The following is an 18,174-nucleotide window of genomic DNA, read 5'->3' as shown; positions in this document are numbered from 1 at the left end:
TCTCAGCAGTTCTGGCGTTAGCTCTTCGTTCCACTGGAGGCGGGAGGGGATCCCGCCCCAAGGTGGGGATAGGCTGACACCTAGTGACCGCGAGCTGCAACTGCCTCGGGCCGCTGGCCTGAAAAGTAAGGGTCACCCCAGCAGCCCCGGCAAATCCGCGGTCTTTCCTCGTCCCAGTCTCCAGGGAGCCAGGAGAAGAGAGCTGGGACTGTCTGAGGGAGGATTGTGACAGCCGCACGGCCCCGGGAGCCCAAGAGCGAGCTGGGAAGAGGGGTGGTGATAGATTAGTCGATCCTTTCCAGGCACGGAGTCGATGCGGGGCGCCATACACGCAGAAAAACTGGCCTGAAGAAGCTAGACATCCAGTGGAAGAACAGGGTATGGGCGGAGATCATTGTCGAAGTGAGGCTCGGATCCATCTGCAGGACCAGGGCTTAAAGGACCCGGGTGTGTGACGGGCCCCGCCCCGCCAAGATTGGAGTTGAGGGAGGAGAGAGAGTTCTCTCAGTGCCCGCCCAGGAGGGGGAGCCGGTAGCCCCGGGGAAAGTAGGGACGCGGGTTAATGAGGCCAAGCGAGGGAGGCGGGGCTCCATCGGCAGTCGGGAGGCGCCAGAGAGGGGTGCCACGGGGGCGGCGGCGCCCCCAGTACAGCTCCTTTTCGCCCGCAGTCCGCGGGAGCCAGGCGGGGCCGGGAGACCCCGGGAAACGGCGCTCGCGCCCTCGGTGCAGCCTAGGAGCCGGAGGGGCGGGAGCAAGCGGCCGGGGCGGGGCGGGGCGGGGTGGGGCGGGGTGGGGCGGGGGCGATAGGGGGCGGGGACAGAGGCCCGCGGGGAGGGCCCGGGAGGAGCGCAGGGGCCTAGAGGGCTCCACGAAATCTGTGCGAGGCTGGCGGCCGGCAGCGAGGCGGCCGGGGTGGACTGGCCCGAGAGGGAGCCCCATTCCGGGAGCAGTCCGAGGAGGCCGCCTCGAGGGCAGACAGACGGCAGGGAGGGCCAGCATGCTCCCACTGCTTCACCCCGCCCTGCCGCTGCTCCTGAGCGCCACGCTGACCTTCCGGGGGCTCCGGAGAGCGCTCTGCTGCCTGCCGCTGCCGGCGCACGTGCGCGCCGACCCCCTGCGCACCTGGCGCTGGCACAACCTGCTCGTCTCCTTCGCCCATTCCATCGTGTCTGGAATCTGGGCGCTGCTGTGGTGAGTAAAGGACTGGGGTTTTGAAGGTGGGTGGCTAGGGATCCCGCGTTACCCTCCGCATCCCTCTCGGGCAGGCCGAGGCCATGCAGTCTTACCTGATTTCCCTGTTTGGAAAACTCTCCAACTAGGAGCGGCAGAGGACCCAGGGGGAGGGGGAAAAAAAAAATCCCATCTGGGAAACGGGAGACACCTGGGTTTCAGCCAGGCCTCTCTCCTCACTGCCCAGTCAGCCAATAGCGCGAGCTCAGATCCCCGGGGACTGGGAAGGGTAATGGGGGGATTAGAGGGTCCTTAGGGATGCCGAGATGTTGAGAGCCTGCTTTCTTCGCTCCCAGTATATGGCAGACCCCGGAGTTGCTGGTGGAGATTGAGACGGCATGGTCGCTTTCTGGCTACCTGCTAGTTTGCTTCTCCGCAGGTAGGTCTTGCCCAGAAAGCATTAAGTAGGTGGGGGACGGGGAAAAGCTTGTTCAGGTCTTTTCATGACCGTTTTCTCTCTGCTAGGGTATTTCATCCACGACACGGTGGACATCGTGATTAGTCATCAAGCCCGAGCTTCTTGGGAATACCTGGTTCACCACGTCATGGTAAATGAGACGCAGGGGATATGGTGTAGGCCTGGTGCTAGCAATCTAGTCTCAGCCTTGTCTGTCTGAACCTGGGAGGTAAAGACCCATCTTTTTCTTAACCCCATTTCTAACCTGTGTCCTACATTCCATTGCTGGGACAGAGGGTTGGCATTGTTTCTGTGCCCTTGGCTATTTTAGGCCAGCAATCCCTGGCCTTACCTAGTATCTCAACAAACTGATGGTATCTGGGTTCCCTAACACATTCTCACCCTTGTCTTCCAGGCCATGGGTGCCTTCTTTTCAGGCATCTTTTGGAGCAGTTTTGTCGGTGGGGGAGTCCTAACATTGCTGGTGGAGGTCAGCAACATATTCCTCACCTTCCGCATGATGATGAAGATCAACAATGCCCAGCACCTTCTCCTCTACCGGGTCAACAAATATGTCAATTTGGTCATGTACTTTCTCTTCCGCCTGGCCCCTCAGGCCTACCTCACTCACTACTTCTTGCGTTATTTGGGCCAGAGGACTCTGGGCACTTTTCTGCTGGGTATCCTGCTCATGCTGGACATCATGATTCTCATCTACTTTTCCCGTCTCCTCCGCTCAGACTTCTGCCCTCAGCGTGTCCCCAGCCAGCAACACAAAGACAAATTTTTGACTGAGTGAGAGGCACAAAGCCTACAACTTGTGGCAAGAGCAAACACAGCCAAGAACAGAGCCTCACACATATATGAAAGAATTAGCCCCAAGCCTGGGGCATCCTGGGGATAACCTCTCCACCTTTGAAGTCTGCACCTACTATTGAAAATGCTAATGAAAGCACTCCTCCGAAGTCCTTGTCCTTTCTTGGGCAAGGGGTGAGGAAAGCAGACAGACCGGTTGGACATGCTGGTTGGGTGCGGGGACAAGGTGCTATGAAAGGCAGCCATCCCACACTGCCCTGAAGTGGATGCTAATGAGAATTGTGTATTGTGTACTGGTTTCATACAAAGCCTCTTCCAGGGATAAAGGGAGGGGTTCTTGTTTTTTCTCCTACCACTATGATGGTGGCAAATCGTAGTTGTCCTAGGACAGACAACCAACCCTCATCTGGGCCACAAATATTTGGGTTCCTGTTGCTAAAATGTTAACAAGTGTGGTGAGATACTAAAGCAGAGTGTTCCAACAGGGTAAATAGATCAAGAGTCTTGCCCAAGCCTTGTTACTGTGGTGTGTATACACCACGGTATGGCCTTCCTGAAGCCCAACCAGAAATCAACAGAGAAACATATATGTTGAAAAAATTTATATTTAGATTTAGCCAGCTGGACTCAGTTTAGATGATCCCAATCTGAAAAACAAAAGGGGAGCTTTGTTACTGGGAGACAAAATGTGAAGATTAAGCTGGAAGGTCATGAATAAAAAGCAAAAATAAGGCAAGGAAAGGGCCTATTAAGGATAGGGGTGTAGTCATTTAAGACTAAATCAGCAAGTCAGGTTTTGGTCAGAATGGACACATCACTTGCACTTCAGGGGGGAATTAACAGCAAAGGAAGCTTACTTTGTTGGCAACATCCAAAGCATCATAGTCAGGAGCCAGTCGAACATATGCTTTTTTTTCTCCATCGGGCCTAGGATGAAGGAAGCTTTAGTTCCCGCTGTTCTCACAGCCCCCAAACCCTCCCTTCTTCCCCTAGTCTTTATAGCACATCAGTGGTTCCTTTGTCCATGTCACTCTTTTCCAGCATTTGCATAGGAGGCTAGGGATGCCACCAAGCCACAAATGAAGTTAACTCCCTTTTACATGGAACACCATACAACATTTTAAAACTTAACTCCAAGTAATCTGACATAAATTTTATCTTACTCTAGGGCCTGTCTGTCTAGAGGTATAGGGATCAAGAAAATGAACACTAACTCCATACATCAAGTCCTAAAGGCAGGAGAACTAATGTGTCCTCTAAAGTCTGTATAGATACAAAGGACTAACTACAGCAGAAATCACTCATTTCTCAAGGCTTGCAAGCTGTGAAACCTACTGACTCCATGCAGATTTCTTGGCTCACCTGATCAGAGTGTTGACCTTGGCCACATCAATGTCATAGAGTTTCTTCACGGCCTGTTTGATCTGGTGCTTGTTGGCCTTGACATCCACAATGAACACAAGAGTGTTGTTGTCTTCTATTTTCTTCATGGCCGACTCTGTAGTCAGGGGGAACTTGATGATGGCATAGTGGTCAAGCCTGGGGAAGAGGCAAAATGGTGTCATCTGGCCTGGGTCCAATAAAAGGATTAGGTCTCTTTTAGATCTCAAAGACAGAAGAGCCCAGGTGCATCAGACAATAAAGTAGCAATCATTTTTGTCAGACTTTGGTCGCTAAACAGTGTCATCATCTGCACCCTGTAACTTAGGGACCTGGAACCTCAGCCTGGGGGACAGAACCCTGTACTCTTCTGCTTGAAGGACTTTCACCCTTTAAGTGATTAAAGAATCAGCTGAGTTTCAAACCCCTCCATTATTTATTTGACCTCAACATTTTGGAGGGCAAACTTCTGAAAGAAACTTGACACCTCTGAGGTTAAACAACTTACCCCTATCTTAAAACCCAGGTTAGAGTTCCAAAGAATGTTGGTGCTCCATTAGGAGATTAGCCAGACATTTCTGCTCCCTTTGGTTGGTGAAAATTGGTTTGAGGGCCATCAACTGAGAGCAACCCTTATTCACAGCCTCAGTTAAAACTACGGTGGCTTGAACACCCTACAACACAGCTTTCCCCCTGAAATTCAGAGAAACAAGTCTCCATTCGCCTGCTTCCTGTTTTGAAGCTCGACATCAGGTCTCAACCTCTCCTCACACTAACTCCTAGGTCCAAATGGGGCAGAACCCACTCCTGCCTTTTTCTTAGGAAAGCAGTGGGAGGTGGCAATTACTACTGTTGTTTTAATCTGTGGCCCTTAAGGTCAGTTATTACCAGTAATGTGGCAAATACTCAAAAACTCCAACCTTCCCCTCCCCCCAACTATTCCTTGAGTTTAATGAGTTGAGAGTAAATGAGAAGAAGCTTCTATACACCGCTGCAGGCCTTCTGTGATTAATACAGATTATTAAATATCCTTATCAACCTAGAATCATCCCACACTGTCACCATCAAGGACTGTCCCCTACAGTAATAGGGAACTCCAAAACAAAAGCATGTATCAAAGTCACACTATATACTCCAAAAAAGCAGACTTTAAAACCCTGACCATATGTGAAGCAATAATTAACCTAATAACCAGAAGTCACTGAGTTGTCTTAAACAATGCCTGTCAATGTTGTAAAAATGCCTCCTCTTGTCCTTAAATAGGGCATTAACAATCTCTTCACACTATTAAGAGACGCACACTAGGTACCAACAGATATTTGACAAGGCGTGCTGTAGGTCTGGTAAATTTCCAAATTACGAATGGAGGATACCCAGTATCTTTTCATGGGAAAGGGGCAGTACTGACTTGTTTCTCCTGGGGGCGCTCTTTCGAGGATATTTGGGCTGTCTTCGGAGACGCAGCGTCTTGGGCCGTCGGAATGTAGGTGACGTACGGATCTTCTTTTTTTTATGACTGTGGACGCCTTTCAGCACTGCTTTCTTGGCCTTCAAAGCCTTTGCTTTGGCTTCGGCTTTGGGCGGGGCAGGGGCTAAAACAAAGAATATGAAGGCACGGGATTCAGAAACCATTCACTTCCGTCCTTAAGACCCCTAGCGGGCGCTCCAAGGCACACGTGCATCAGCGGTTCCTTTGAAGACATCACAAGTCTCAGGAGGTTACAATTTTTCCATCATATGCACGGTACTGGGGCGAACTTGGAATAACTCCAGCGACACGACGAAAAAAAAAAAAACACCTAGCAATAATCGAATGCTTGATACTTGACAACATACACTCTAGTAGTTTTAACTGTTCATAGCCCCGTCTAACACGTGGAAAAAAGGAAAATTAGGTGCGGGCAACAACTCAGGTCTGGAGACATGAAACTCCGGCCTATGGATGCGTGTAGTTCCCCAAAGCCAACAGTCTGGCAGCCCCGACAGGTGGTGGCGGCCGGACTTGCCTCCCCAAACCCTGTCACGGAGCTCAGTCCATGCGGCTGGGCCCACGCGCGCCGTAGGGGGGCAGAATGCTAGAAGCAGCTCCGGAGCAGACACCCCAAGAATTAGCTCAACCTCCATCCTCCCAGTTTGTTCACTCTGCGGGAATCCCAGGCCACCTAGCTGCGGTACCCCCAGCCCCAGCACAGACCTTCCTTCTTCGCCTTCGGCGCCATCTTCGTGAAAGGGATTTCCGAGGCTTGTTTCCAGGGGCTTATAGAGCCAAGTCTCACGGAAGAATCGCGATACTTTTCATTTAAAGCTCATTGGATAATCTATGGCGCGGAGACCGCCGGGAATAGTAGTTAGGTTTAGTTTCCTCCCCAGAGTGATTAAGCATGCTCCACCTCTTCCCTCGAAAGACACTATAGCTTCTTGGGAGTTGTAGTGTTTTGGAGACACGTGTTTATTAGCTGCTGCGGGTGGATGGTGGATGGTGCAGCCAGCTGCCGCTTGCGTTTGGTCCTGAGCGCTTTCCATCTTGAGGAAAGAGGATCGTAGTTGCAGGAGACAGTAACACTGAAAACTGAAGTGAATATAATTAGGTTGATTTGGAGAGTAAAGCGAAGTTCTAGAACGTTAGAGCAGAGTTTGGTTCAAGTCCTTCAAACAACATCTGTAGAAATTTGGGTCCAGAGAGGGGATGTGGTTTATCAATAACAGTGATTTGGTGTTAGAAAAAGTCAAGGGGAGCCTAGGTGGCTGCCGGTTAAGCGTGGGACTCTTGATTTTGGCTCAGGTCATGATCTCACGGTTGGGGAGTTGACAGTTCGGAGCCCGCTTGGGATTTTCTCTCTGCCACGCCCCCATGTTTGCGCGCTCGCGGGCTCTCTCTCTGTCTCAAAATAAATAAGTAAACATTTTTTAAAAATTAAAAAAAAAAAAAATAAAGAAAAGTTTGAGTCAGGCAGAGGGGAAGAGGAAAGTATCCGAGGAGGTAGAAGGTGGCCACATCTGCCCCTCTTTACCTGTGACAGTCAGATTTTGTGTGTTTTCCCAATAATACTCTTGAAACTCTACCAATATTCCAAACACCCAGTGTACAGATTTCTTCAGGATTTGCTAATTCTTGTGAATAATTTCATTTACAGTCCCCTCCCTTTAAGTAGTCCTCCCATCCTTGCTTCAGTCATGTTTGCATCCTCAAAATCAGTTCCTGACACAGAGCAAGTTTTAGTAAAGCTCAGGTTTGCTTCTGTGAGGGTCTGTGTCTATCCCACCTCCACCCTGACCTTTCTTTCTTCCTCCTCTCCTCTTTGGAGCCAGGGCTCCCCCTTTGACAGTGAGAATTATTGTGTGCCACACCCCTCTTTTATCCTGCAGAACTGCAGAATGGAAAAGTTGTCCTTGAGGGTTGGTTCCAATGGGACTAGAGAGAACGCCTATACCAGAGCGGAGGCCCCATGTCCCAAAGCGGTGACCTACCCAAAGGGCAGAGTTTCAGGTCTACCTACCCCTTCTTTATCTTCCATCCAGGCGTGGTCTTCAGCCTCCCCACCCGTCAATCTACACCGCTTTGAAGGAAAAGACACCAGACTTCAGACGTCTCTTTTCTCGGTGAGCATCCCATTCCGACCCTGGCATCTCCTGTGTGCTTCCCCCCACCCCATCCTATCCCAGGGCAGAAGGGCGAGCGAGGGCAGACTCTATGAGTCACGTCCTGGGCCTGGAGTTGAGGAGGGAAGCGCCGCCTCTCCTCGGGCCCCTTCTCTCCTCCTTTCCCCTCCCCGCGGGTTCCTGGCCTAGCCAGATACTGCGCAGCAATCACGGTTCTCCATCACCAGTTTGCCTGGGTAAGGGTCCCCTTGAAGCCGCAGCCCGGCACAGAGTTGCAAGGGAGAGCAACCTGGGAGACCTCGATCTGGACAGGTTCCAGCCTGCGTGGAGGCGGTCCCGGTGCCCGTGGGGCATCTGGAAGGGTAGCCAGAGCTGGGGCAGCGCAGTGGGGAGGAGAGGAGGGGAGGTTGGGACAGCCCGCGAGGCCGGGAGCTGCCGGGAGAGGGGCGGGGGGGCGGCCCTTCTCCAGGAATTTCCGGGGATCATGTTACAGCGCTCGCGGAGGGAGAGCTGAGTGGGACGCCAGGTCCTGCTGCGGTCTGGGACCCAGGCCCCCTCCTCCAGCAGCCCGCGGGCCTTGCAGCGCCATCCCTGAGCACACTGACCCCGTGCGGCGGGGCCGCTCTGCGCCCCCAGGCAGCTCTGTTATGGTAGGGCCGCCTGAACCCCGAGTTGTCGTCGGGTCACCGCGGCCCCGAGTCATTGTAGGAACTATCCGACCCCGAGTTATTGTGGGGTCTGCGCGGGCCCGGCCCCCTCCGGACGGGACTTCCCGCCCCCATTTGGCGGCGGAGGAGTCTCCCCGCCCCCGAGTCATCCTCGGGACCCCCCGGGCCCGGGTGATTGTGGGTTCATCCCGGCCTCGGATGATTGTTTCATCCCCGTGGCCCGCTGTGGTCGTAGCGTCTCCGAGGCCGCGAGCTCCTGGAGGCTCCCCGTGGCCCAGAGTTATAGTCGGGACACCTCGGTCGCGGGTGATTGTCGGGTCTCCACGGGCCCGGGTCGCTGGGGCGGATCAGGCTCCAGTGCCTTCTCGGGGCTCCCCGCAAGGCCGTAGGCGAGATGAACATTCTGGCGCCGGTGCGGAGGGACCGCGTCCTGGCGGAGCTGCCCCAGGTAGGCTCCAGGGCCACGTCGGGCTTCTGGCTGCGGTGGGGTGTGGGCGGGAGGAGGCGGCACCAGATCAGTTAGAGGCTTGGGCCCAGCCCTGCCACCCGGCTAGGTCGGCTGCTTCTGGGTGGTCCCCTACCCCTGCCCAGCGCAGCTTGGCTGCGGGACATGGGCCAGGAGTGGGTGAGTCCCATTCTCTTCGATCCCTCTCAGTGCCTGAGGAAGGAGGCCGCTTTGCACGTGCACAGAGACTTCAACCCCCGCGTCACCTGCGCCTGCCAGGAGCACCGGACAGGCACCGTGGGGTGAGTTAGACACCCTTAACAAAGAAAGGAAGGCTCAGGAAACCCTGTAGTCAAAGCTAGGGTGCACAAGCACCCCTGGGGCTCCATTTCAGCTTCTCCCAGCTATATGGTTATTCCCCCTTTTTATATCCATGTGTTCTCCCTTTTCTTCCCAGCAAGCTTGTGGTGAGTCCTATGAAATGGGGTGGGGTAGAAAGGTGGTAGTTCACTTCCTGAAACAGAAGGGGTGCAAGGGGGAGGTGCGGGGCTGGCGTGGTCACCAGCTCAGCTTCCCACATACCATACATTTGAGCCCTAGGGCAGGGGGAAGTGCCTGGAGGGATGTGTCCCATTATGGGTAAAAGAAGCTAATACTAATAACACTTGCCAACCATTAACTGAGCATTTACTATGTGCCCAGGCAGTGTGTTGGTAACTATTATTGTATTTTATTAAATGGAAAACACCATCACTTTTAAGCTGTATCCTGATTTCAGAGATGTTATCAAATGTATGTGTGGAGGCTGAAGGGGAGGTATGTCTCAGAATATAGGACATTGATCTTACTTCGATTGTCACAACAACCCAATAGAATATATACTAAATCTTTACCTAACACATGTTGAAACTGAGGCTCAGAGAGGCTAAGTAACTTGTCCAAAGTCACAAAGCTAGTAAATGTAAGAACTGGGATTCCAATTCATGTTTCTTTGATGCTGAAGCAGAAAACACTGCTCCCCCGCAAGTGTGTCCAGGCAAGCTGCCTGGGAGGCCCTGTGCCTATGGTAACCTCAGCCTGGGTGCTGCTAACGTTATAGATCTAGTACGGAACATCGAGACTCTCTAGGTTGCAAGAGTTAGTGCTCATTCCTCCTGCCCACCTTTGTGTCCTGCAGATTTAAGATCTCCAAAGTCATTGTGGTGGGGGACCTGTCCGTAGGGAAGACTTGTCTCATTAATAGGTAAGAAGGCACCTCTAGTTGGGCTGGTTTGGGCCGGGCAGGGTTCAGCCAGACCTAGCCAGGTGGACTGGGCTCAGGGCCAGAGCATCTGGTACTCCTGCAGGTTCTGCAAAGATACTTTTGATAAGAATTACAAGGCCACCATTGGAGTGGACTTTGAGATGGAACGATTTGAGGTGTTGGGCGTCCCCTTCAGTCTGCAGCTGTGAGTGCTTTCTCCATACCTTCCAGCCATTCCTTCCCCCAGCACCTATACCCCACTTCACAGGCCCCTCCCACATACCCGTGTTTTACCCCCTGCTTCCTCCCAGCTGGGATACTGCTGGACAGGAGAGGTTCAAATGCATTGCATCAACCTATTACCGAGGGGCTCAAGGTAAGGGCGGGAGTGAGATGGGGCAGGTGGGTGTTCCTGGCCTCCAATCTAGGACTTGGGGGGATTTGGGAAATGAGCCAGTAATGTCAGCTGTTTTTGCCACTTTTCCAGCCATCATCATCGTCTTCAACCTGAATGATGTGGCCTCCCTGGAACATACCAAGTATGTAGGGATGCTGCACTATAATGGGGGCTTTGGGAAGACAGGGTTCAGAAAAGAGGGGTGGTCAGGTATATCGGTAGTGAAGAAGAATGCATCGGGGACCAGAGAGAGGGTAATGGGCATATGAGTGACAGCAGGAGGAGCCTGTCCAGCTCACTTATCCTTGATTGTCTACCCTCTATGGTAGGCAGTGGCTAGCTGATGCACTCAAGGAGAACGACCCTTCCAGTGTGCTTCTCTTCCTCGTGGGTTCCAAGAAGGACTTGAGTGTAAGTGTGCCAGTCAGGGGGTACTTCCGTTTTGGTGAGGGGCTCCTCCCCAACCTTTGCTGTCTGACTCTGCCCTTCTGTCAGACTCCTGCTCAGTATATGCTAATGGAGAAAGACGCACTCAAGGTGGCCCAAGAGATGAAGGCTGAGTACTGGGCGGTCTCATCTCTCACTGGTGAGTCAGTGGCTTCAGGTCTTTTGAAATGGCACTCCCGCCTCCCTGGCCTCTCATTCCTCTACCTTCAGCTGTGCCCAGTGACCCCAGGCTTGGAACTGCCCCTAAGCACCCATTTGCTCCACGTGTCAGGTGAAAATGTCCGGGAATTCTTCTTCCGTGTGGCGGCACTGACCTTTGAGGCCAACGTGCTGGCTGAGCTGGAGAAATCAGGGGCCCGGCGCATTGGGGATGTTGTCCGTGAGTGCCTACCTGGATGAGGGTGGCAGAGAGCACGGGGAACCTCTCATCCCTGCTTCACATATTTCCCACCTTCTTCAGGCATCAACAGTGATGACAGCAACCTTTACCTAACTGCCAACAAGAAGAAGCCCACATGCTGCCCGTGAGCGGTAAGGGGACGGTCGAGAGACTGGCCAGCCCTGGGGCACTGTGCCACCTTGATTGCCCTAGAGCTCGACCCTGGACATTTGCACTGATTGTTTTTCCAGACCAAAGAGCTGTCCCTTCGTGGCAGTACCCCTGCAGGGGTAGCAGGGACCATGTTAGTCACTTCCTGCCCCAGACACCATGCCAAAGACTAGATGTCCTCCCTCCCCAGGGGCTCTCCAGGCTGCCCAGCAGTGGGAAGGTAGTCCCTGCTGCTTTTGCTTAGCCTGCTGGACCCCTTGAGTATGAGGATGCTTAATGATCCAAGCCTTACACTGTGCCTTATGCATTAAAATCTCTGTTATTAGCAGTTTGGGGACTGGAGTCCTTTGTTGGGGATGAGGGATGTGGAATGGGCAGAACTGTATGACTGTCTTGGGACTGGAGCTTCCTATGGGATTCTGGCCATACCTGACCCCTGGGCAGGGCTCAGAAAGGCTGGGAGCTCAGGAACCAGATTTGGAGGGCTATCCTGGACTCTCAGTGTTTGGTTTTGAGAGCTCTTTCCTTTGGTTCCTTATCCCCACCTGTGTCCTCCTACTTGGCGCTTGTTCCCAGATTTCTTCCACTGGATACTTCTTTTTTTTTCCATCCTCTTCCTACCTTCCCTTTAAAATATACTTCTCTGGGGGCGCCTGGGTGGCTCAGTCGGTTGAGCATCTGACTTCGGCTCAGGTCATGATCTCGCGGTCCGTGAGTTTGAGCCCCGCATAGGGCTCTGTGCTGACTGCTCAGAGCCTGGAGCCTGTTTCAGATTCTGTGTCTCCCTCTCTCTCTGACCCTCCCCTGTTCATGCTCTGTCTCTGTCTCAAAAATAAATAAACGTTAAAAAATTAAAAAAAATATATATATATATATACTTCTCTGGGGGTGCCTGGGTGGCTCAGTTGGTTAAATGTCCTACTTGTGCTCAGGTCATGATCTCATGGTTCGAGCCCCACATTGCACTCTCACCTGTCAGCGTGGAGCCTGCTTAGGATCCTCTGTTCCCCCCACCACCACTCCCCCCCCTCAAAAATAAACATTAAGAAAATAAAATAAAATAAAAAATATTTCCCTGAGGGGAACACAGTAAGGAGTGACTGAGTTTTGCATGCTCTTTGGGTTGACCAGAAGGCCCAGAGTGGGTATGGGCTTGGCTTTTACTCAGAAGATGTGTTATCTAAAAACTAACTATATTAATGATATAAACATAAATGTATGAGTAGTATCATTTAAAATTATTATTATTCTGGGGCGCCTGGGTGGCTCAGTCGGTTGAGCGTCCGACTTCAGCTCAGGTCACGATCTCACGGTCCGTGAGTTCGAGCCCCGCATGGGGCTCTGGGCTGATGGCTCGGAGCCTGGAGCCTGCTTCCGATTCTGTGTCTCCCTCTCTCTCTGACCCTCCCCCACTCACACTCTGTCCCTCTCTCCTTCAAAAATAAATAAACATTTAAAAAAAAAATAAAAAAAAATAAATAAAATTATTCTTATTCTTATTTTTTATTGTTTATTTTCGAGAGACAGAGCAATAGAGTGGGAGAGGGGCAGAGAGGAGACACAGATGTGAAGTAGCCTCCAGGCTCTGAGTTGTCAGCACAGAGCCCAATGCTGGACTCAAACACACAAGCAGTGAGATCATGACCTGAGCCAAAGTTAGAGGCTTAACTGACTAAGCCACCCAGGTGCCCCTCATTTTACATTTTAAAACAGGATTAAAGGGGCGCCTGGGTGGCTCAGTCAGTTGAGCCTCCGACTTCAGCTCAGGTCATGATCTCATACTCTGTGAGTTCGAGCCCCGCGTCAGGCTCTGTGCTGACAGCTCAGAGCCTGAAGCCCGCTTCAGATTCTATGTCTCCCCCTTTCTCTGCCCCTCCCCTGCTCATGCTCTGTCTCTCTCTGTCTCAAAAATAAAAACATTTAAAAAAATGAAAAAAAAATAGGATTAAATAACTAAGTTCAAAACAAAACAAAACAAAACAGTCTGGCTGGTTCAGTCGGTGGAGCATGCAACTCTTGACCTCAGGGTGTGAGTTCAAGCCCCATGTTGGGCCTAGAGCTTACTTAGAAAAAAGAAAAAGAAAAGAAAAACAGCCCATTTTTTCCCTCTTCAAAAAGAAAAAGGCATGCTCTGAGTCAGGAGGTTCCCCCATTTAAGTCCTCACTGTTCCCCTCAAAGAAGTATTTTTTTCCATCTCTCTTCCCTAACAGGACTGTGGTCATCACCTCTTGTCTTGTGGTCTTGCCCAGAGCCCGTATGTAACTCAATGGTGTGTGTGTGTGTGTGTGTGTGTGTGTGTGTGTGTGTGTGTGTGAAGCCTGCACCGAGGAACTGCTGTGGAATGTTTGTGCTGCATAGGGTGTGGGAGCAAGGATATGGTTCATGTTCTGGGTGATGTCTGTGAGGGGCATGTGCATGTGTGCATATGGCATTAGTCCACGTGTGATGAGTAGACTTTTTATGTATGCATAGAGCAGGTTACTATGAATGCAGCCGGCCCTGCTCCCCCTCACAGGCAAGCCTATGGAGACACCTGAGTTTGCGGAATAAATTAAACACTACTAACACACATAAGAAGAGTTCTAAAAAAAAGGGGGGGGGCGCCTGGGTGACTCAGTCGGTTAGGCGTCCCACTCTACATGATCTCACAGTTTGTGAGTTCGAGGCCCGCATGGGGCTCTGTGCTGACAGCTCGGAGCCTGCAGCCTGCTTCGGATTCTGTGTCTCATTCTCTCTCTGCCTCTCCCCAACGTGTGCTCTGTCTCTCAAAAATAAATACATGTAAAAAAAATTAAGAAGAGCTCAAAAGCCTTAACTATTTTAATAATTGTTTTGGGGGAATTGTAACCAAGATCCTGGCTCTTTGTGGACATCTTTATTGGCTGGTATTGTCTCTGGGACAGGGCGCCTGTGGGGGCCAGGAGCTGGGAAGGGGCTCTGGGGTGGGGGTCGGGTGCCACAAGGGGCTGGGAGCCGACATCAAGTCCTCACCTAGAGTGGTGGGCCTTGGACTCCTGTGGAGGGGCCTGAGGGCAGAGAGAGAGAGAGAGAGCGCGAACGCGCGTGAGTCGGAGACTGTGCTCCAGAGCGGGAGGGACCTCGGTAGGCTTGGGGGAGGCGGGAGGGGCTCAAGGGCCGGGGCTGAGTTCCGAAGGGTTGGGAGGGGCTGGATTGCGACCGAAGCTTGAGGTTGAGAGAATGGCTGGGGCGGGGCTAAGAACGGGGATAGGGGCGGGGCTAAAATCTGGGGACAGGACTAAGAGCTGGGAGTAGGTCTGGAAAGAAACTAGGGATGGGACTGAGGGCTGGGCCTCAGCGGCCAAGCTAAGGTTTAGGCCTGAGAGAAAGGGGAGGTACTAAAATTAAAGGTGGGACAAAAAGGGGCCTGGAAGAGCTGGGAGGCCCCGGATGAAGAGCGCCGTTGAAGTTTAGATTGGGCTAACACAACGCAGAACCGGGGGAAGGTGGAGGGAGGGGTTGGGAAAGCATGAGGCGGAGTTAAGGGCTGGACTGGGGTGAAGCGGAGATTGGGGTTTATGGTTGCCTCGACCAAGCTGAGGTTCAGGATTGGACTTCTGCAAGGAAGAGTCTTGTAGCGACGAAGAACTGGGCTGAGCGATGTGGGTCAGGACGACACTGACGACTGAAAGGTGGACTAAGGAAAAGGCTAAGGACAATACCAGCGCCTGGGATGAGAACAGCACTGGTAAGGAAGGGGCGGGGCAGGAGTTTGGGGGTGGGTTTCGAGCTGGGGGCGTGGCACACAAGGAGAGTGTAGAACTGGAAAGAGCCTGGAGAAGGAGGCGGGACCAGAGGCCGGGCTGGGTGGAGTTAGGGCCTGCGGGCGGGCTCACGCCGAGCCGCGGACCAATGATTGAGGACTGGGGTGCTGAGGCTCTGGGGAACGCCTGCGGGTTCGGCTGTGCCTGTCTGGCTGGAGCCCGAGCTGCTAACACCGGTTCTGTAGGCTGGAAGGCCTTGCCTTGTCGCAGCCGGGCCCCGGCCGCTGCCTAAGAAATTCGGGGCCTGTCTGGAGTCCTTGGTCCAGCACCCACCCAGTCGCCAGGCTGGGGCAGGAGGTTTCATTGACTCTAAGGGGAGGAAGGAGTCTGGGGGTTCCACGCGTGACATCACAATCGCCTTCAGATGTGGGCGGAGCCGGAGCGGCATTTCCCAGGAGACTGTCCTGCCTTGCTCCCTCCTTCTCCCTTCTTCCTTTCCTTTCTCCCTTTCCCCCCACCCTTCCTCCCCCATTCAGCTGCTTTGGTGCCCAACCTGGAACTCCGCCCCACCTGTGCCACAAGGTCAGGGGGAGTTCCTCAGCCCGCAGGACTGAGAAGATTCTGTACAAATGAGCATCACCTGTGAGTTTTGAGTTAGACCCCTGTTCTCCGGATGAATTACCTACCGAGAAAAAGACCACATGCCTCCCTCTTCCTTTCAAGCTATCACTCTCCTCATTTCATTATGAAGCTCGCTCTGTGTCCCGCCACCATTATTTCTCCTGCAGGAGCGATGGACTGCTGCTTCAGTAGGAGCTCTCCTTCTGTCTGTGAAACTAGAGAGCAGATTGCCTTCCTCAGATCCGAGGAGAGTTACTAAATCTCACCCCTTGGCAAAAGGAGTTATGATTGTCAGAGCTTCTTGGGGGTTTGGGAAGAGTTAGTCAGTGGATCCTGTCTACAAGCCTCCTTCATGGTGACTCCGGAGACAGCAAAAACAGTGGAGTCAGATAAAGCAGATTTTGAATCCTGACACTGGCTCAGGTTCCTCTGACTCCTTCCGTCTGACCTTAGGGTGGAGGCTGGATATGGGAGGTTGTGAAGTCAGGAATGAGTAAAAACAGAGGATGAAGAATTGGCTGTGTTGGAGCTGGAAAACAGGTGCAGTAGGAAGTGACAGCTAGCAGGATGGGGTTTGGATAGGAACCCCAAGTAGACAGGGCTACAAGAGCACAGGTCATACAGAGCTCTTTCCTCTGCCATCTATTAACTTGTCTTTTTTTTTAATGGTTTTTTTTTTAATTTTTTATTTTTGAGACAGAGACAGAGCATGAACGGGGGAGGGTCAGAGAGAGAGGGAGACACAGAATCTGAAGCAGGCTCCAGGCTCTGAGCTGTCAGTACAGAGCCCGACATGGGGCTCAAACTCACGGACCATGAGATCATGACCTGAGCTGAAATTGGACACTTAACCAAAAGAACCACCCAGGCACCCCTATTAACTTGTCTTTGAACAGGCTCCTTCCTGAGTCTCTGAGTCCCCATCCACAGACTGGATTGTGGTGGTGATTTAGAATCAAAAGCAGGGGCACCTGAGCAGTGGCTCAGTCCGTTGAGCGTCCGACTTCAGCTCAGGTCACGATCTCAGGCTGTGAGTTCGAGCCCCTCGTCGGGCTCTGTGCTGACAGCTCAGAGCCTGGAGCCTGCTTCTGATTCTGTGTCTCCCTCTCTCTGCCCCTCCCCTGCTCATGCTCTGTCTCTCTCTGTCTCAAAAATAAATAAAAACATTAGAATCAAAAGCAAATTCTAAAAGCCCAGCACAGTGCGTTAACGTTGGGAGGATGCTCATCCTGGGTTAATTCTCTTTTCCTAGAAAAGTCCCTGGCTTTGAATCCTGGGCAGAACCTCCAATGCTGTAGCTTCTTTGTGTGTGGTTCCAATAGTGGGTTTATTCTATTTTACTCATGTATTCTTCAAAAAAAAAAAAAAAAAAAAACACAAAAAACAAAAAACCAACCCAGTATTTACTGAGCACTTTTCAGAGGCAGATAAAATATGGGTTTGTTCTCAAGTTGCTGTGGAATAACTTGATGAAGTACCATGGCAGGGTAAAAGGGTATAAGACATGTGTGACCAATTCTACTTGGATAGCTAGCTTTGTTCTTTCCAAGGTGAATGGGTATTTCTGGGGAGTGGGAGGCAGGAGAGAAAGAATGGAGAAGGGAGGGGTGGGAGGAAGGATGGATGGGTGAGAGAAACTTGTGACTGAGGAAGGAACCAGGGGCTGGGTCCTGGAGGGCCAGTTATGTCATGATAAGGAGTTTGCACCTCATCCTGAAGGCAGTGAAATGCTGTTAAACAGAAGGAATATAGTGGGCCAGTGCCCACTATATTGCAGGAGGCCCCTGCAGCTGTCTTAGAGATAATGAAGGTTTCAACCAACATAGAGGTAGGTATGGCGAGACTCGGATCATCAAGGTGGTGTGGAGGTGAGGGAAAGAATGATCCTTAGATTCCTAGCTGGGATGCCTATTCCTCTCTGAAATGGAAGAGACAAGAGATGGTTCATGGAAGGTAGGGAGAAGATGATAGGTTCGTGTGGGACATGCCAGCCTAAGAGGTTTGGGGAACGCCCAAGAGCATATTGACCATGTGCTCAGGAAAAGCGGGCTGGATTGGAGACCCTGATTTGTGTCATTTTATTGGTGGATGTTTACTGACCTCCCTCTCCTCACCCCTCCCCCAGCCCCTTGAGAGCAGGGATTGTTGGGTGCCTGTTTTAATTTCTGTATCTCCAGGGGGCTGGTGGAGCTTCTCAGGAGATGTTTGAAGAGTGAATGGCTGGTGGGAGGAAAGGGGTGCTGCTGCTGTTGCCACTCTGTACTCTCTCAGATGTAAACAGGTTACCCAGCTGGGAGAGACGACACCTGCTGGCTGGCGTGGCGTCTAGCACTGATGCGTCTACCTTCTCCGAAGGTGGGTTCAGGGAATCTCTGGCCCCAGGCTTCCTTCCCCACCACCCCTCACTTGGGAACGCTGACACCCCATGGCAGGCAGGAGGGAGGGAAGTGTTTGGTCCAAAAGGGGTCCCTCAGCTGCCCCATCCCCACCCCCATCCCTCACTTCTGCCAGGCAGGGAGGGCCCCTTCCTGGAGGCCACCATCACTCCCCTTTTTTTAAGTTTATTTATTTTAAGACAAAGGGAGAGAGGGAGAGAGAGAGGGAGAGAGGGGGAGAGGGAGAGGGAGAGGGAGAGGGAGAGGGAGAGGGAGAGGGAG

The 18,174-nt window shown here is 52.3% G+C and overlaps 4 protein-coding genes and 3 non-coding genes across 17 annotated transcripts in view; 3 read left to right on the top strand and 4 right to left on the bottom strand.

Moving 5' to 3' along the window:
- The first annotated feature begins 810 nt into the window (after positions 1–810).
- Positions 811–2,582, top strand: TLCD1 (TLC domain containing 1). Its single transcript, XM_049636703.1, has 4 exons — positions 811–1,191; positions 1,527–1,609; positions 1,696–1,778; positions 2,043–2,582. The coding sequence occupies exons 1-4, from the start codon at positions 998–1,000 to the stop codon at positions 2,424–2,426; spliced, it is 744 nt and encodes a 247-aa protein (XP_049492660.1). The 5' UTR covers positions 811–997; the 3' UTR covers positions 2,427–2,582.
- A 448-nt stretch (positions 2,583–3,030) lies between these two features.
- On the bottom strand, positions 3,031–6,119 carry RPL23A (ribosomal protein L23a). Of its 4 annotated transcripts, XM_049636702.1 has the most exons (5): positions 6,018–6,119; positions 5,232–5,415; positions 3,806–3,982; positions 3,301–3,370; positions 3,031–3,090 (listed from the first exon to the last, which is right to left on the bottom strand). In XM_049636702.1, exons 1-5 carry the CDS (start codon positions 6,040–6,042, stop codon positions 3,076–3,078), a joined length of 471 nt encoding a protein of 156 aa, XP_049492659.1. In that variant the 5' UTR covers positions 6,043–6,119; the 3' UTR covers positions 3,031–3,075. The 4 variants fall into 4 exon arrangements, with proteins under 4 accessions (XP_049492659.1, XP_049492658.1, XP_049492657.1 ...); XM_049636701.1 differs by having other exon boundaries at positions 3,031–3,370; XM_049636700.1 differs by lacking the exon at positions 6,018–6,119 and having other exon boundaries at positions 5,232–5,470.
- Positions 3,445–3,493, bottom strand: LOC125927715 (small nucleolar RNA SNORD42). Its single transcript, XR_007459405.1, has one exon. It is a non-coding gene; the product is annotated as a small nucleolar RNA SNORD42 (small nucleolar RNA).
- LOC125927723 (small nucleolar RNA Z17) lies at positions 4,069–4,140 on the bottom strand. The gene has a single exon (XR_007459410.1). It is a non-coding gene; the product is annotated as a small nucleolar RNA Z17 (small nucleolar RNA).
- On the bottom strand, positions 5,500–5,566 carry LOC125927713 (small nucleolar RNA SNORD42). Its single transcript, XR_007459403.1, has one exon. It is a non-coding gene; the product is annotated as a small nucleolar RNA SNORD42 (small nucleolar RNA).
- Positions 6,120–6,785: 666 nt separating the features above from the next.
- On the top strand, positions 6,786–12,032 carry RAB34 (RAB34, member RAS oncogene family). Of its 4 annotated transcripts, XM_049636695.1 has the most exons (11): positions 6,786–7,649; positions 8,450–8,539; positions 8,747–8,838; positions 9,714–9,779; positions 9,883–9,984; positions 10,091–10,155; positions 10,267–10,318; positions 10,506–10,587; positions 10,672–10,762; positions 10,895–11,002; positions 11,084–12,032. In XM_049636695.1, exons 1-11 carry the CDS (start codon positions 7,515–7,517, stop codon positions 11,149–11,151), a joined length of 951 nt encoding a protein of 316 aa, XP_049492652.1. In that variant the 5' UTR covers positions 6,786–7,514; the 3' UTR covers positions 11,152–12,032. The 4 variants fall into 4 exon arrangements, with proteins under 4 accessions (XP_049492652.1, XP_049492650.1, XP_049492651.1 ...); XM_049636693.1 differs by having other exon boundaries at positions 7,559–7,659; positions 8,474–8,539; positions 10,091–10,318; positions 11,084–12,031; XM_049636694.1 differs by lacking the exon at positions 6,786–7,649 and having other exon boundaries at positions 8,400–8,539; positions 11,084–12,030.
- Positions 12,033–14,404: 2,372 nt separating this feature from the next.
- The window catches only part of PROCA1 (protein interacting with cyclin A1), a 7,956-nt gene continuing 4,186 nt past the window's right edge, over positions 14,405–18,174 (top strand). For 2 of the 5 annotated variants that reach the window (XM_049636690.1, XM_049636686.1), the window contains exons 1-2: positions 14,405–14,880; positions 17,789–17,872. In XM_049636690.1, the coding sequence (XP_049492647.1) occupies positions 14,793–14,880; positions 17,789–17,872 (172 nt within the window). In that variant the 5' untranslated portion in view covers positions 14,405–14,792. Of the gene's footprint in view, positions 14,881–15,324; positions 15,539–17,694; positions 17,873–18,174 lie in introns of those variants that run through there. The other 3 variants (XM_049636685.1, XM_049636687.1, XM_049636688.1) reach the window with 3 other exon arrangements.

Source organism: Panthera uncia, chromosome E1 (assembly GCF_023721935.1).
Source record: "Panthera uncia isolate 11264 chromosome E1, Puncia_PCG_1.0, whole genome shotgun sequence".
NCBI lineage: Eukaryota > Metazoa > Chordata > Mammalia > Carnivora > Felidae > Panthera > Panthera uncia.
This window is presented reverse-complemented; position numbering and strand designations above follow the sequence as displayed.

What these genes read in the sequence shown, in the direction of transcription:
- RPL23A (XM_049636699.1), bottom strand. Translation starts at nt 5,455, where the DNA reads ATGGTTTCTGAATCCCGTGCCTTCATATTCTTTGTTTTAGCCCCTGCC. An exon ending in AGCGCCCCCAGGAGAAACAA is followed by an intron (nt 3,983 to 5,231) that starts GTCAGTACTGCC and finishes CCTCTTCCCCAG; the next exon opens with GCTTGACCACTATGCCATCA. An exon ending in AAGGTCAACACTCTGATCAG is followed by an intron (nt 3,371 to 3,805) that starts GTGAGCCAAGAA and finishes CCTTCATCCTAG; the next exon opens with GCCCGATGGAGAAAAAAAAG.
- TLCD1 (XM_049636703.1), top strand. Translation starts at nt 998, where the DNA reads ATGCTCCCACTGCTTCACCCCGCCCTGCCGCTGCTCCTGAGCGCCACG. An exon ending in GGAATCTGGGCGCTGCTGTG is followed by an intron (nt 1,192 to 1,526) that starts GTGAGTAAAGGA and finishes CTTCGCTCCCAG; the next exon opens with TATATGGCAGACCCCGGAGT. An exon ending in GCTAGTTTGCTTCTCCGCAG is followed by an intron (nt 1,610 to 1,695) that starts GTAGGTCTTGCC and finishes TCTCTCTGCTAG; the next exon opens with GGTATTTCATCCACGACACG.
- RAB34 (XM_049636695.1), top strand. Translation starts at nt 7,515, where the DNA reads ATGAGTCACGTCCTGGGCCTGGAGTTGAGGAGGGAAGCGCCGCCTCTC. An exon ending in ATCACGGTTCTCCATCACCA is followed by an intron (nt 7,650 to 8,449) that starts GTTTGCCTGGGT and finishes ATCAGGCTCCAG; the next exon opens with TGCCTTCTCGGGGCTCCCCG. An exon ending in CACCGGACAGGCACCGTGGG is followed by an intron (nt 8,839 to 9,713) that starts GTGAGTTAGACA and finishes TGTGTCCTGCAG; the next exon opens with ATTTAAGATCTCCAAAGTCA.